A 14,940-nucleotide genomic window follows, 5' to 3' on the forward strand; every position below is an offset into this window, starting at 1 on the left:
CCGACGATTTCGCAGCCTTCCAGCCATGAATGTCGAAACTACCAAGGCGAAGGTTTGTAAACTCGATGGCAAGATGCAGGAAAGTCGTTGGAACACGGAAAAAGCACTCGTCCAGCATCTCTTCCGTCAAGCTTCCAGCGGCAATCTTAGCAGGCTCGCTTAGTTGCCCGTCGCGACGCATCATTGGCTGTTCAGCATCTCTTATCTTCCTGGCGGGATTGGCAGCCCCAGATGCCACATCGCGTTGGGATCACGCCGTCAGCGGGGATTATCGAGTGCAATCTGTCTGTGCGGGTCGGCAGGCGTTCGATCTTGCCTTTCAACGGTGTGGCATAGCACCTACTAGCGCTCTTGTATGCGAAACGTACCCTTCTCTTCGACGTGTCGCTAATGCATTGTATAGCTGGCTCAGCATGTGGTGTGCGATCAGCGTAGAGTACTGGTCTTGGACTTTGAGAAGGAGCGAGCGTCATGGTATCGCAGGCGGTCTTTCCATTGACAAAGCTGGCACGGGCTTGGCGGAGCAGGAATAAACATCAACACCGTAAACCTCGACCTTGCATCGTCGCATTTTGCGACTCTAATGAGATATATGGTGGTCGAATAGCCTCGCACAAACATTGGTATCAGAGCTCGTAGTTTTTTCAAGTCCACGAACGCTGTCGTGGCCTCAGCACGTGCTCATCAGCAGCCGCCCAAGACCCATCCCGAAGCTTGAGCATGGGAAACTGTGAAGATATCATTATCCCTATGATACTCTTAGTCGCCGATACGCCGCAGAGGCTGACCCGTATCGCAAGCCAGATTGCTGTGTCGTTCATGTTGGAGAGACTGCCCTTCTTGCAGACGCTAACCGGATTGAGGCAACATGTCGTGAGTAAAAGGGCGACGCCAAGGTAGAGCCTGCGTCCAAGGGCGGAGTGCATAACCCATCTCGTGTCCACGTTTAAAGTCATCATCACGTCCCACGGTCAGAGTTTTGAGAAAGAGGTTTGAAGTGAGAGTATTGATTCTTCATCAAATCCATGTACTACTGTGGGTATCTCGTACACCAAAACTGGCTAAACATAATATTTTAGGACCACCAAACAGCGACTCCTCAGCAATGCAACATTTCATACATTTCCCGCTCCAGGCCTACGAGCCTGAGCTAAAGTTGGATCCGTCTAGAACGACAAGACCAGCGACCGTCGCACTGGACAGAGTGGAGAAAACACCTGTAATGAGAGCGGACATTGCGAGACGCGATACGTCACCGCTGCGGCCAGGACTAATCTGACTGAGCACACCGATTTGTGTACCCAGGGAACCAATGTTCCCGAAACCGCAGAGAGCGTAGGTAGCGATAAGGCGGGAGCGTGGGCTCAGGTCGTGGTAGGGGGACGCGGGGTCCTCGTCGGTGAGCGATTGGAACGCAACGAACTCGTTGGTGATGACCTTGATACCGATGAGACGAGCGACAAGAATCAGATCGTTGCCTTGACGCGATACACCGAGGAGGAAAGCGACAGGGTACAAAAGGTAACCGAGGATCAGCTCGAGCGTCAAGTCGTAATCGCCGTCGAGGTTGATGTAGCGTCCCCACCAGGTGAGCAGACCGTCGACCAGGTTGAGAAGAGCGATAATACACAAGAGCGTAGAGACGATCATACCGGCGATCTTGAGACCGAGCCAGGCACCGTTGGCAAAGGCGTGGAGGGCGTTGGCGGCCTTGTGCTCATCGTCGTCGGGCACGACAACGCGACCGGCGGTAAGAGTCTCCTCAGTCTCCGGGTATCGCAGCTTACTGAAAGCAAGCGATGCAGGGATACTCATGACGCAAGATGAAATCAGGGCTTGCGGGTTAAGGCCCATACCGATGTAGGCCACCAACACACTACCGGCGATGGTAGCGAATCCAGAGCACATGACCTGGTGCATCTCGGCCATGGTGAGATGAGCAACGAAGGGCTTAATCAACATAGCAGATTCACCCTGGCCGATGAAAGGAGAGGCAGACGCGACCACGGCCTCAGCACCGGATACTCGCATGGACCAGAAGAAGAAGACGGCGAATTTGCCAATGAACCACTGGAGAATGCCCCAGTAGTACAAGAGCTGGACGAACGAGACGAAGAAGATAATGGCTGGGATGACGCTGAACATGAAGTACGTGTTCTGAGAGATCTCTGGGGTGGTCAAGAAAGCGACACCATCCCTAGCGAAACCCAAGAGCAGGCGAGCAAGCTCAGAGATGAAGTTGAAGATGTCGTATCCAGCCTTGGTACGGAGAACGAACAGCGCGATGATGAACTGCATGAGCATACCGACGATGACGGTATGCCATACAATCTTGCTGCGGTTGCGGGAAGTCGCCCAGAACATGAAGATGAAGACGGCGAGACCGAACAGCGAAACGGCCCGGTTTGCGCGGGTGTTGTCCTCGCTCTCTTCGCTGGCGAATGATCCGACAATGATGACAGCGATGGCAAGGCAAGCAGCGGCAGGAATGCGCATCTTCTCCGGGATGAGGTTGGCAATTCTCGTTCCAGTGTTGGCCCAGACCCAGTGCATGGGTTTGGTGACAATGGTGATGGGAACGTGCAGAGTGATCAGGCGGATCATAATGGCCAGCCAGAACAAGAATGGAATGATCCAGTTCTTGTCGTTGCGGTGCACGACTACACTGGCAATCCACCATCTGATACTGTTAGCCCGAAGCACTCGAGACGATGGACGTGGAAATGCGCCTTACCCGGTGAAGAGCGCTCCAATGAAGATGTGGACAGGCAGTCTGAAAGTCCGGTAGAAAGCACTAAAGGAAGTGTACCAGGGCTTCTTCTCTGCCTCCATTTCGGGATCAGAAGAGCTGCGCGTAGCCTTCTCGACTTCATAGTCGTAGCCACCGGCCTTCTCAATGTCATGCTTCTCGTTGACAGAGTGGCGCTGGTGGAGGTTGGTGCTGTCAACACCAATGGGCGTGAATTGGCTGGCGCTGTCAAGACCACTGGGCCGGAACAACTTGCTGGTCGGCTCGTCTGTGGTTCCGGTGGTGTAGACAACGTTATCAGGGTGGGCCGCACGCGCGCTGTGGTGCACGTGTTCGTGGTGGTGCTCGCGCGCAATGTCTAGCGCCGGGTCGTCATTGCGGGCGACACCGGGCATTGGTGAGCCGTTATGTTGGTCGCGGATATCAGCCATGGCGACGAATAGGCACAAGGACAATTCCTGAACAGAGGTTGAACGACGAGGAACTGTTGGTTCTCATATCGAGGTCGGCCCTCGCGGAATTATATTTTCGCACCGTGGCACGCGCTACCACCAAAGTGGAGGGATCGCACCGTCGCTGGCCCAGACAAACAGTTGAACGGGCTCCAGACGGTCACTTGGCAACTTCCTCTTTTGCACTGGCTAGAGCACAGTAGCACAGGGTTCCATTGGCTCCCGGTCGTCTCCGCTTTCTGGAATATCTACCGTCTCATGTTGGTGCTCGCTTACTCGCTGTTCACACGCCTGTCTCTTGTGTCAACACGACCCAGTACCGGCCGACCTACCGCGCTTCTGCAACCCGGACCAGGTTCTTATCTTTCCCCAGCCTTGATAGCCTGTCCAAGCGCCAATCACGGAGATGAACGTGCTGGAACGCCCGCCCAGTCCGTGATAAGCGGCGGCGAATATGCGCCCCTCCTCGGTTGAGGCTCTGTTTTGGGCTTCGCGTGGCGTTCTCGAAGCAACACCTCTGCCTCGACAACCCGACCTCCATCGTCTTCCCCGAGGTCGACGATTCCGCTGCCCTGGGTCATGTGCAGAAGCAATTGCCAGGGTCTCGCAGCAATTACACAGGCACAGGGGCGAAGACAGCATCTGCGAACCGTCGCTGAATTTCGCCTGTACTTTGTCTTTGTGGACCCTCCGGAATGCAGATCAGACCGGGTACTCCGTCTGACGCAAGGAGACCAACCCACTCCTATCAGTACGCTGCAGCGGGACACGCGCGAACGCCATGGTAGCACACGGCGTGCGCCTCCATCAGCGAGTGTTGGATTGGTGTCCCTCAATGCTATCTGACCAACGGGTCTCGACCAGCGCTATCACCATCATTCCGATAACCAGGTCTACGCTAGGGACGCTGGACCATCGAGCGCGCTTGTGGTGTCCTGCAGCTGAGGGAAGCTGGGGTTCTTATCACGAGGGCACACATCGAGATATATGCGCCGAATCATGTCGCGGACTTCGCCTGTGTATACACTTTGGATAGCCGCTGTCTTGGCTGGCCGAGCGATCCTGACATGCTTTTGGACGCCAGACGCATTGTAATGAATGCCGTTCAAGATCCGCAGGTGGCCTTGGAGCTAGCGTTGTCCCTTCCCCGCAGCGGGCCCAGCTCCATGCGGTAGCACATCGTGTGGGCTGGCATCATTTCGAGCTGGACTGCGAAGCCAGCCCTCCCAAATTCCTACTTCACAGGGCTCATCACATGGGAAAATGTCTGCTTCGCGTTGCTCCAACTTAACTTCTTACGCTGCACTAGGCCAAGTCGTCGGCACTTCTCCCATGTCAGGCTTACCACCCCACCCGCGGCCAACCGAAAGGTTACAATTTACTGTACCTAATCATACTCTACGTGGCGTCTGCTAAGAGCACAATCACGGAATACCAACAACTAAGAGGCACAGCCATCCGCGGAGCCTCCATTCACTGATTACATATGTTCGATTCGAAGGATCATGGTCGATGCAGCACCTTATTCGCAATCCGGAACACTTACTTTTTGCATCCGTGCTGTCCGTCATCTCGGTCAGTTCCTATCAGTGTCTGGGAGAGAGTCTCCACTTTCCGAGACGAAACACGGGTGAAATATATGTGTGTGTACACCACGTCAAGCAAACACGAGCCTATACATCTGCGCTATTGCGTAAGGCCTGTCTATTGGTGTTAGGTGCAATTCGCAGCGAGATCACGATTGTAATCGTAAGTTTGCGAAGCACAATCCGGGACTGCCGGAGCTCATTTAGGTACACCCATCAGCAACAGGAACCCCCAGATCTAGTGCACAGCTCCATGTAGGGGCTGTGAATTGAATCGCTCCACACGCTTTCTTTTGGGCAAGTCATCCTTCTTTCCAATTGTTGTGCTTGCACTTGATCAAATCACAGTTCCTCGAAACACGATCAGCGCAGCCTTCGAACGACCTTAGGCTACTCTCGCGTGATTTATCCCAACGAGCTTAGCATCCTCATGCTCTTCGTCCACCGCACTGCAGCTCATACTTCCTAGCGCGCACTGCACACGCCTCCTTACCGTCCACAAAGCTTGTTCCCTCGCTTCTGTGTCGTGGCTGTCACATAGACGACCACTATACCCCGTCGCTAAACCGCGAAGCCTTGTCCAAACCTCATCAACCGAGTACATCAACCACTACGGACGCCACAATAAGGTTACGGGACACGACATGTTAGCATTGTGCGATTGTACCAAACATATTTGGCCCACGGCTACCTACTTTCGTTTAGGTTGATCACAGAATCTGGTCCCACGTACCTAGCCTTGCGAAAGTGTGCTTGGTGCTACCGCGTGCTAACCCGTGATGTGAACCTCATGCGGAGAGCAAACACGTAGTCACATATCTTGTAATGTGAACAGTGACGAATCGAGAATGTGCTCGACATAATGGGGAAGGCCTGCTCGCATAGCAGATAGGCCACATGGATAAATCAATATTCCATCATCGGTCTGGGACTTCATCACACTCTGCGCCTTTATGTGATTGCTGAACGAGATGTTCACAGGTACGCTGCACACCCAGCATCTCACTGCATGTTCTTGTGAGATGGGTATGAACAAGTGATTCGAATACGTAACGACAAAGGGTATAATCAGCCCGACCGAACCCTTAACCAATACTACCATACCATACACCTTACACCGTACCCAATGCCGCTAAACAACAAGCCTGTTGATGATGATAATACAAGTTGGCATAACCCACATAACAAACGCCCCCTATGCACGGTGAAATCAGAGTGATCGGACCCCAAACCTCTTACTTGCCTGTCAACTCGCCTTCCAGATGCTGGTAGTTTGTTAGTCATGACGTTGCTGCGCCAGGCACGAGAGTGTTGAATACTTACCGACCACTCTGGAATGTCACGTATTCGCTGCCACATATATCTTTCCAAACGATTCGCCGCCTTTGCGTAGGGCGTGCTTTCATTGTTGTACTTGCGGCAATTATCGAAGATGAGCTTGGCATCTCTGATAAAGTCCTCGGGGGTAGGATAAAGATCCTTTTCGTGTTTCTCTTCCATAGTCGCGAGATCCATGGGCTCTTTGATGACGTCGTAATAGTCAAGCACCTCATCCTTATTGACGGGCTGTTGGAACGGCCAGGCGTTGCTGTTGTTCTGCATGTCATTGAGGAGATGGAGAAGGGCATTGTAGTTGGGCCCGTGGCGGGGCGCGCGAGCGAGTTCGTCCATAACAGGTGACCAGCCGGAGTTCTTGATGGCGGGAATGGTCAAGGGGTCGATGGCTTTCAGTTCGCCCTTTGCCCATTGCGCTGGCGGCGCGTGGACTTCGTAGCTCTTGCTCACGGCCCTAATCTTGGCGTTTGCGCATTCCTTCTGCTTCAAGAGCATTCTGCCGCTTTCTAAGTATCTTATCTTGGGCACCATGCTACACTGCATGATGGTGCCGCCTTCGTAGTCCTTGATGTAGCCCATCCATCTTGACTTTTCCAGGGTAATCTCCTTGGTGAAGCCTTGTTTTTTGAAGTATCCGATGGCATAGTTGTCGGCGTAGGTCAAGAAGTGCATGACCTGCGAGGTGGCTTTGACGTAGTCTTTGAGATGGGACATGAGATGGGCACCGTAGCCCTTGACCTGTTGATCCGAGGAGATGGCGCAAAAGACGATTTCGGCGAACTGGCCTTTGTCGAAGGGACGGTATGTGATGCCACTGGAACGTTGTATTGTCAGCGTCTGGCCAGACATGGGACGAGAGCCTTTACATACCCTACCACCTCGAGGGGATGTTTCACGATGGCTATGCTCAGATGGGTCCTGTCGTAGACGAGGCGCGCAATGTAGTCCTTTGGCATCTTGGGCAACTGTTTCTGGAAGATACACTTCAAGCCTGTCAAGATGATGGTGCTCTCCCTCTCCCCATCATTGTTGACCACTCTGAATTCAATCTCCCCATTGCGCTCTTCTATGACGGCGGGCTTCTCGGGGAATGGCACTATACGTTTCACGGGAGGCGCGGGGGCATCGTCGGCAGCAGAAGGTGTCGAGGGATCCTGCTTTATGCGCTTGGGAGAGCCGTTGGGAGGGTCGGTCGTCGCTTTGCGCTTAGCTTCAGCGCGAGACGGGTTAGCTTGTAGTTCGCGAAGTCGTACGTTGGAAGAAGACTGCCGGGTGTGTCGGCGAGGTATGGGGGGAGGAGCGAGCAGTGGTGAAGTTGGGGGAGAGGTGGGATAGCCCAACACGTCGCGCAACTGCGGGATGTCGTTGCGGGGAGACATGTCGGGCTTGTGGGTATGATGCACGTCTGTTGACGCGCATGGAGCTGGAGAGGGCATGCGCACTTACTGTCGTCGGTCGCGCCCGCCATGTTGCAGTGTAGGGCGCCTTCTGTGTGCCGTCGCGCCTTCTCTCAGCCCTGTGCGTGGTGTTGACTGAATGTCGGGGAAGTTGCGCCTCCCGCGCTAGTCGCCCCACACCAATCACGGCCGATCACCTGCGAGTGAACACGAAAGGCCACCAAAGCAGCTTCACGAGAGAGAGACACTTACATAGCCCAATTGCACGCCTGCACACATGTCGAGCCCACTTGTAGACGTCTGGGAGGCTGCTGCGTCCTCGCCCTTCAGCCCTGCCGTCGGAAAGAACACGCAGTTCACAGTCGGCTTCGTGCTGCTGGCCATCTGTATGTTGGAAGCTCTGCTGCTTAGTGGACCTCTGCTAACAACGCGCGCAGCTCTCATCTTGACTACCATCTTCGGCTTGAGTACGCGACATAGCCACGCCCCTCTAGCGAACCCTACTCATGCGCACACAGACCGCTCCTTCATCAACCTCCCCGTTCTCGGTGTTCCCGCGTCATTAGCATTCGGGTACGTGGCCTCGGAAACCCAGCTACAACATGCGCCCACTGACTGCAAACAGCTTCGGCGCCGTCTACATGATCTGCGCAGTCGGCGTATACGTCTAGTTTCCTACTTCTCCATCCGGCGTTAGGGGCATACTGTGTACAATTTATGGAATACCAATAAAAGTTCAAGACTCTCGAATCTACCTGCGCGATAGCCCGTACCCTCACACTCACAACACAGCACCATGGACGAAGAAGAGCCCCCAATCCTCACGGCAGTGTCAAGCTCTGCGCGACAATTGTACCTGCTCCTCCGCTGCATCGCCTTCTCCAACAAGGCTCATGTCCACATCAGCGACATTGGCATGAAGCTTGCTGTGGATGAGGCGAGCGTCATGGAAGGTACGTAGCGTCTGGATACAATGTATTTTTGCACATTCCAAATCTGACACGACTACAGCATCCGCCTTTCTCGACAAGTCTCTCTTCACAACCTACACCTTCAATGCGCCCGCCCCACCGCCGAACTCACAACACTCCGACAGCGAAGATGAACTCGACCCAACATCTACTACCACTCCCGCGTTTCAAATATCTCTTCCCGCTCTCCTTGAGACCCTCCAGATCTTTGGCCTCACCGACCCCTCCACTTCCAAACCCCCATGGGCGCGCGATGGTGCATATCCCACTAGCACAGCCTTCACTGGAAACAACATATTAGGCGGCATGAACAACCTTTGTCGGATAAGCTATCATGGCCCCGGTGCTCCACTGGCCGTCACTTTGACAGAGGCGAGCATACGCACGCAATGCGATCTCACGACGTACGAGCCAGAGTACACAGACGAAATACCTTTTGATCGACAAGCCCTCGCCCTGAAAATCATCATGCGAGGCAGCTGGTTGTATGACGCAGTACAAGAGCTATCATCTACAAGCCCAGAGAAGCTGACCATGTACGCCAAAACCGTGCGCGGCAAACCCTTCTTCGCTCTATCGTCATCAGGCACTCTAGGCTCAGCGCGCGTCGAGTTCAACAATCAGCCCCAACCCTCTGCCTACCGCACTCCTGCGTCCACGAACCTCAACACGAACAATGAGGCAGCAGATCAGAAACCTACCAACCTGCTCGAGACCTTTCAGCTCAGCGATCCACAAGCTGTTCTCCGCTCATCCTACAAGTTTAGCTTGATACAAAAGGCCGCGCGCGCCATGAACGTTGCGACTAAAGTCAGTATACGAGCAGATACCCAAGGCGTGTTGAGTCTACAGTTCATGATTGAGGTCGAAGGCAGTGGGTCGGCTTCTCAGACTGGACCTGGAGGGGCCACAGGCGGACAAGTGAGTTTCGTCGACTTTCGCTTTGTCCCGCTCGTGGAAGAGGATGACGAGGAGGCTGAGGGCGCAGACGTTGACGAGACCCTGATGCACAATGGCACAGGAAGCGATGGCGAGAGTGGCGCTGACGATATGCTATGAGAGTACGATAGGCATCACTACTGGTAGAAAACAGGGAGCTTGAGCTCAGCATATGCCGATTTTGCTAATTCTTGTATTTGCTAGTCTGTCCAGACCCGAACAGAGTAGGAAATGAAATCCACAATCTCTTCTGTGATGAAGCAACCAAGAGCCCTTATTTGGCAGCCTCTTACTTGGAAGTCCTGACGTTTTGCTGTGAACATGGCCCCGAACTCGACAATTCCTTCTTTTACTCAAGCTGAAAAACTCCACCTGATGAAATATAATCCTGCCATGGAGCCCGTACGCCTGTGCTTGGACATGTGAGACCAGCCAAACTGCTAGTCCTGACATGAATGCAAAATCAATTTGAATAGCGTAAACTAGGAATACTCAGGACGCCCAGTCGTCCTTTCCATAGTTCTGTGTAATGCGTCATGGGAATCAGCTTCTTTCTTGTTTTCTTCTTTCTCGAATGTCGCGCGAGGCCATAGTATCCAATCTGATGCCCGTTATCGATGTTCGTACCGAGCCGCTTTGTCGTCGCGAAGGGGGGATCGAGCTTGGTGAGTCGTGTATCAGGCGTGCTAGACTCGCGTCTCGATCGAATGGGGTTCGTGCGCTGCACGGAGCGACTTAGAACTCGAGTTCAGCTACCACAGGCATTAGCAATGGGTGGCGAATGTTCACCATTCGAATTCACCATTTGCTTTGTGGAACAGATATCTTCCAAAGCGTTAGCAAAATCTCTTCAAGGTCTCAACACCCAACTTACTCCTTCTTGTTCGTGGTCAAGATGCCGTCCTTAAGCGTGCACTTCCACTTGTTCTTCACGCGCTGGACTTTGTCGTAGGTGCACAACATATAGTCGACCATTTCATCGTCGCTGTTATCGCCATCCCCGAGTTCGTCCTCCGAGTCATCTAGGTCAGAGTTAATGGCATCATCCGGATCTTCTTCTGGCTTCACATCGTCGTCACCGTCGAAGCGCGCGGGAACCGGTGCGCTTGACGAGGCCTCTGCGTCTTCGGCCTGCAGGACACGCATAGCCGCCTTGCGCTTTCTGCCCTTTGGCATCGAATCGAGGGGTACCATGAGACCACTGTCCTGACGCATAGCCATGGCATCAACGCGAGAACGCATGAAGTCGTCCGCCGCCATGCGCTCTACTGCATCAGCAGCGCGTGCGGCCTTCAAGGCCTCCCAGTCAGCCATAGCATCACCCGAACCATCAGTCTGTGAGGTGTACATGTGATTTTGCGGTGGGGGACGCTGCTGTGGCATTCCCTGCTGCTGTTGTTGTGGAGGTCGTTGATGCTGCTGCTGTTGTTGTTGTTGTTGTTGTTGTTGTTGCTGCTGCTGTTGCGCCATCATGCGTTGCTGTTGCTGCTGTTGCTGGTTCTGCATAGGCATTTGAGGCAGATGGCCCTGTTGCGCCAGATTGGGAAAGTTCTGCTGCACATGTCCTTGCTGTTGCACTCGCTGCTGTACCAGAGCAGCTGCACGCTGGTGCGCGAGCTGCTGGTTTTGATCATAAGTACCGCCGTAGCCGTTGTTCGCAGTCTGAGCAGGAGGGTAGTTAGCAACTGGTGGCTGGTATCCTCCTTCTTGCTTCACGGGCACGTTGGGGAAGTTGAGAGCCTCCTGAGGTCCGGACACGGAAGGCATATCATTGTCAACCTTTACGTTGGACGGTACCGTAGGCGGCTGACGAACAGGCTCAGGAGCAGGGTCCCATGGGAAGTGAGCAATCTTAAGAGCGGATAGCCTCTCTTGCCAGCCCTAGCGATAGTCAGTATATGCTCAGCACAACTTCAACAAAACATGATGTGAGAACAACCGTCACATGACAGACTATGCCTTGTTGGGAAATGATGCGTTGGTCTTGGCGGGTGGGGGAGCTGTGCAGGGGCTATAAGAAGGCATCTCAAATACTGAGGCGCCCCCGGAGCTGCCAGACCAACCGGCAACTCCGCCCCGCTTCCAGCCGCCCATCACCCAAGCCAGGCGGTCACCGCGCGATCGCCGCAGCCAGCGAAACCGATGCGAGAAATGAATCGACAAGAAAAGTGAGAGATATAAAAGCGGTGTGACGGCAGTCGCAGGTGTGCTGCGACAAAGAAAAGGATGGCGCGCTGGCCGAGATGGAGGCCAGGTTGCAACATACCTGCTTCATCTCGTCGAGCGTGCTATGATCGACGCCCGACTCCTCGAAGTCATTCTGCGAGGTCTGGATCACCTTCTCGATGATCTGCTGGTACACGCCGCCCTGGTGGTTGCTGTTAGCAAGCCTGCCTTTACCCATCCACCGCTCGCATGCGCGCCTTGGGGATACTAACCACGACCGAGTTCGACATGATCGCGACTGTTTGATATGGTCTGAGCTATCTAGTATACGATGCGGGCTCTGTGATAGCTGCGCGACGGCTTGTGATGGTTGCTCGCGTGCAGAGGATTGAGGAATAGGCAGGCAAGCCAGGCAGGCGACGTCAGCGCTTGAGGCTGCAGAGAGGTGCGCGCGCTTGAGGAAGCTTCTGCGCGGTCAAGGAAGTTCTACGGATATCGCTAGCCCAGACGGAAGGCTTTGTACGACGTGTTCGGGTGCCCTCAGCTTTCGGGGTCGTGGGTGTATGAGTGATAGTGAGCGGCGTTCCGGCAATCATTGAGGGCGCCGGTTCCTTAGCGCCTAACGCTACTCTAGCGCCACACGTGACCACGCTCACAGCTCAACATCCAAAGATCGCGATGCAACGTTCTGGCAGATTCGAAATATAGTAGTGCTCATGATCAATATACATACGAATCGATTCAAATGTTGGTACAAACGTCGTCAGTTCATCAATTGCACCTCAAACAGCCAACTGCATCCCATAAGAAGCAAAACTCCCGCCACTGCACTCGAATCGCACCTGGGTATCTTGGCATGCTCCTCGCAATCGCTACCGGCTAATGGTCATGCACCAAAGCCTTTTGTACCGCTGCATCGACGTCCTTGCGCCGATACCCCGGTGATCGCCCGAGACACACGCCGTGTATAATGATCTCTGTAGTAATAGTCAGCCAACTGTTGACCTCGCGTGAATGTGTACACTCACCATCAATCAGCTTCGAAACGTCTAGCCAGGCAGTCTTCTTCCGTTTCTGCCTCACCACTGGTAGAGCTGCCGCTACATCGCTCATCATGTTCATGCCCAGATCTATGTTGTCCATGTGAAAGGCGGGTGTATGCGAAAACCCATAATCATACCCAGGTGCGAGATCCAAACCCAGGGTCTGATCATATGAGATTTCGTAGTTGACAAGCCTAGGGTATTCACCGGTGTTCCCAAAAGACAAGTCTAGCCCATAAGCTCCACTATCCGCGATGTTGTAAGAGTTGTTTGGCGGATTTGTCGAAGTGGTCGACGGAGCTGCCGATGCGTTTGCGGAGTTCTGGTGAAGAGGAGGCAGACTCGTCGCGTTGTGCGGCCGTTGCCGTAGTGCACTATTGGGGGCTCTGGACAGTTCTTCGTCGTCAACGTCGATAACACACTCGGCGAACGAGCTCTTCGGGTCGAGCTTGCACGAGTACTTTTCTTCCAAGTAGCCCTGTACGTCGTAACAGTCGAACCATTCCCCCTCGTATCCACGGAGGTCCACGCCGCGTAGCTCTTCACTCCTACCGTCTTCTGTATTCTCTATTATGAGCACCTTGTTCTCTGTTGGCCCAATTTGCCGTACGTTCCATCCGTTTCTGACAGACTTCACGTTGCCGGCAGCGTCCCGTCGCGGATAATGAGTTCCTGCACCACCGAGATGAAGGAATGGCGACTCCCACCAATCCAGGTCTTCGTCAATGCCACGGGCCATGATAGTTCGGAAGCGGCTTCGTATTTGATCGAGGGTCTCATGAGGTAGAGAAAGCTTAAAGACACGGTTGATTGCCTAGCTGTCATGATTAGCCTTGTATCACTACTGGAGAAATGACAGTGAAGCCAAAGAAACAATTCCTACATCGACTAGCTGAAAACGTACCGTAGGGCGAGCTTGGGCGTTGCTAAGCAAATGGAACCCCGCCTCAAGCGCCGCCCTCGACAATCGTCTGGCAAATGTTGTTTCTTGGAAACTGTACGTTGTGACCGGAGGGAGCGTCTTCGACGTTAACTTCGATAGAGGCGGCGTAGGCAGTCTGTTCGTTGGCGGTGTCGCTTCAGGCGTCGGTACACGGACAGAGTACGTGTGCAGGTTTGACGTTGCATACGGTGGTTGGTGCTGACTCAGAAGGTCTACAAGCCCGAAAGGCAGCTGCGTCGGTTGGGATGAAGTATGCGATGGTGATGGGTCTGCTGGAGGCTGCGAAGATCGGTGCGACTGGTCGAAGACCGCACCAGCTCCAAACTGACGGCAACCCACCAGATCGCTCCTGCGGGAGTCTACATTGCCATATGCAGCACTGATGTGGGCGAGGTAGCTATCCGGTGTTGACAATTGTGGCTGCGGACGCTTCTCAGCGGCTGGTTTCGGAACTGCGGAATATCCCCATCCAATGTGCTGCACTTCAGGCTCCGGCTCGGCTAGCTTTGGTGCACCATTCCCTTCAATCCCGTGTTCGCCGTGTTCACCATCTTCGTCTCCCTCGTACTGGCCCTCGTTGGCTGTCTTTGTCAAGCTCGCGAACGTCTCCGTTACCAGCTTGAACTCTTGGGCCAAGCTCGGATTCAGCTGTAACAAACCTGACTTGACGGTGGACTCGTTTAGCTTTAAAAAGGCTTTGTTCATCTGCTCGATAATCGAGTGGAGCTGTGTGCTTTGATTCTTCAACGACGCGATGGTGGTTTCCTTCCGCTGCCGATATGCACGCTGCGCAAGCCGGATTTGAGTTCTTCGTCTCTGGTAAATCTGTCAGTACATTCGACATGAATGCTGAGATCGGATCGCGAGGAGCTTCATGCTGGGTAGTGTCATCTGGAGCACGGCAGGCTCATCAGCGTCGTTCACAGGAGGTGGGGATGCCGATGAGGAGCTCACAGTGGGTCGAGCTGGAGGACACATCAACAACTTGACAGCTTCTTCGATCAGGACAGGTGCGCATGTCCCGTTTACCCTCCCGCTCCAAGAGTTGACAACGACGAATCGGGTAGATAGAACAAAAAGGACGTTGCGTCTCCACTCACATCTGCAGCCGTGGCGTCCTGTGTGTCTACCCTTGGACGGCCCCTAGCCTTCTTTCCTCCAGCACCACCGTCATCGACGCTGTCCCTCCTGCGTGAGCGCTTCCGTGATGTCTGCGCCTGTTCTGATTCTGAGCTGGTCATGATTCTGGTTTTCGCTTCTGATACCGCTGATCGAACAGAGTAAGGTCCGGAGGTATGTCACCGAAGGAGTTCGGTGGAACCAATAGCGAGACTGACTACGAAAGGCGAAAGGATGCTG

General features: G+C 54.0%; 6 protein-coding genes across 6 annotated transcripts; 2 read left to right on the forward strand and 4 right to left on the reverse strand.

Moving 5' to 3' along the window:
* Positions 1 to 1,137: 1,137 nt before the first annotated feature.
* J4E86_004650 (uncharacterized protein) lies at positions 1,138 to 3,180 on the reverse strand (the record flags this gene model as incomplete). The annotated part of the gene is made up of 2 exons (XM_051445188.1): positions 1,138 to 2,680; positions 2,735 to 3,180. The coding sequence occupies 2 exons, from the start codon at positions 3,178 to 3,180 to the stop codon at positions 1,138 to 1,140; spliced, it is 1,989 nt and encodes a 662-aa protein (XP_051303285.1).
* A 2,842-nt stretch (positions 3,181 to 6,022) lies between these two features.
* Positions 6,023 to 7,501, reverse strand: GCN5 (histone acetyltransferase; the record flags this gene model as incomplete). The annotated part of the gene is made up of 3 exons (XM_051445189.1): positions 6,023 to 6,052; positions 6,111 to 6,936; positions 6,993 to 7,501. The coding sequence occupies 3 exons, from the start codon at positions 7,499 to 7,501 to the stop codon at positions 6,023 to 6,025; spliced, it is 1,365 nt and encodes a 454-aa protein (XP_051303286.1).
* A 295-nt stretch (positions 7,502 to 7,796) lies between these two features.
* Positions 7,797 to 8,190, forward strand: J4E86_004652 (uncharacterized protein; the record flags this gene model as incomplete). The annotated part of the gene is made up of 4 exons (XM_051445190.1): positions 7,797 to 7,905; positions 7,957 to 7,986; positions 8,038 to 8,092; positions 8,145 to 8,190. 4 exons carry the CDS (start codon positions 7,797 to 7,799, stop codon positions 8,188 to 8,190), a joined length of 240 nt encoding a protein of 79 aa, XP_051303287.1.
* A 125-nt stretch (positions 8,191 to 8,315) lies between these two features.
* On the forward strand, positions 8,316 to 9,549 carry J4E86_004653 (uncharacterized protein; the record flags this gene model as incomplete). The annotated part of the gene is made up of 2 exons (XM_051445191.1): positions 8,316 to 8,472; positions 8,531 to 9,549. The coding sequence occupies 2 exons, from the start codon at positions 8,316 to 8,318 to the stop codon at positions 9,547 to 9,549; spliced, it is 1,176 nt and encodes a 391-aa protein (XP_051303288.1).
* Positions 9,550 to 10,214: 665 nt separating this feature from the next.
* J4E86_004654 (uncharacterized protein) lies at positions 10,215 to 11,885 on the reverse strand (the record flags this gene model as incomplete). The annotated part of the gene is made up of 4 exons (XM_051445192.1): positions 10,215 to 10,254; positions 10,304 to 11,310; positions 11,696 to 11,797; positions 11,868 to 11,885. The coding sequence occupies 4 exons, from the start codon at positions 11,883 to 11,885 to the stop codon at positions 10,215 to 10,217; spliced, it is 1,167 nt and encodes a 388-aa protein (XP_051303289.1).
* Positions 11,886 to 12,474: 589 nt separating this feature from the next.
* J4E86_004655 (uncharacterized protein) lies at positions 12,475 to 14,822 on the reverse strand (the record flags this gene model as incomplete). Its single annotated transcript, XM_051445193.1, has 3 exons — positions 12,475 to 13,452; positions 13,543 to 14,397; positions 14,682 to 14,822. 3 exons carry the CDS (start codon positions 14,820 to 14,822, stop codon positions 12,475 to 12,477), a joined length of 1,974 nt encoding a protein of 657 aa, XP_051303290.1.
* Positions 14,823 to 14,940: the final 118 nt, after the last annotated feature.

Source organism: Alternaria arbusti (assembly GCF_024043155.1).
Source record: "Alternaria arbusti strain BMP 1465 chromosome Unknown scaffold_5, whole genome shotgun sequence".
NCBI classification, from domain to species: Eukaryota; Fungi; Ascomycota; class Dothideomycetes; order Pleosporales; family Pleosporaceae; genus Alternaria; species Alternaria arbusti.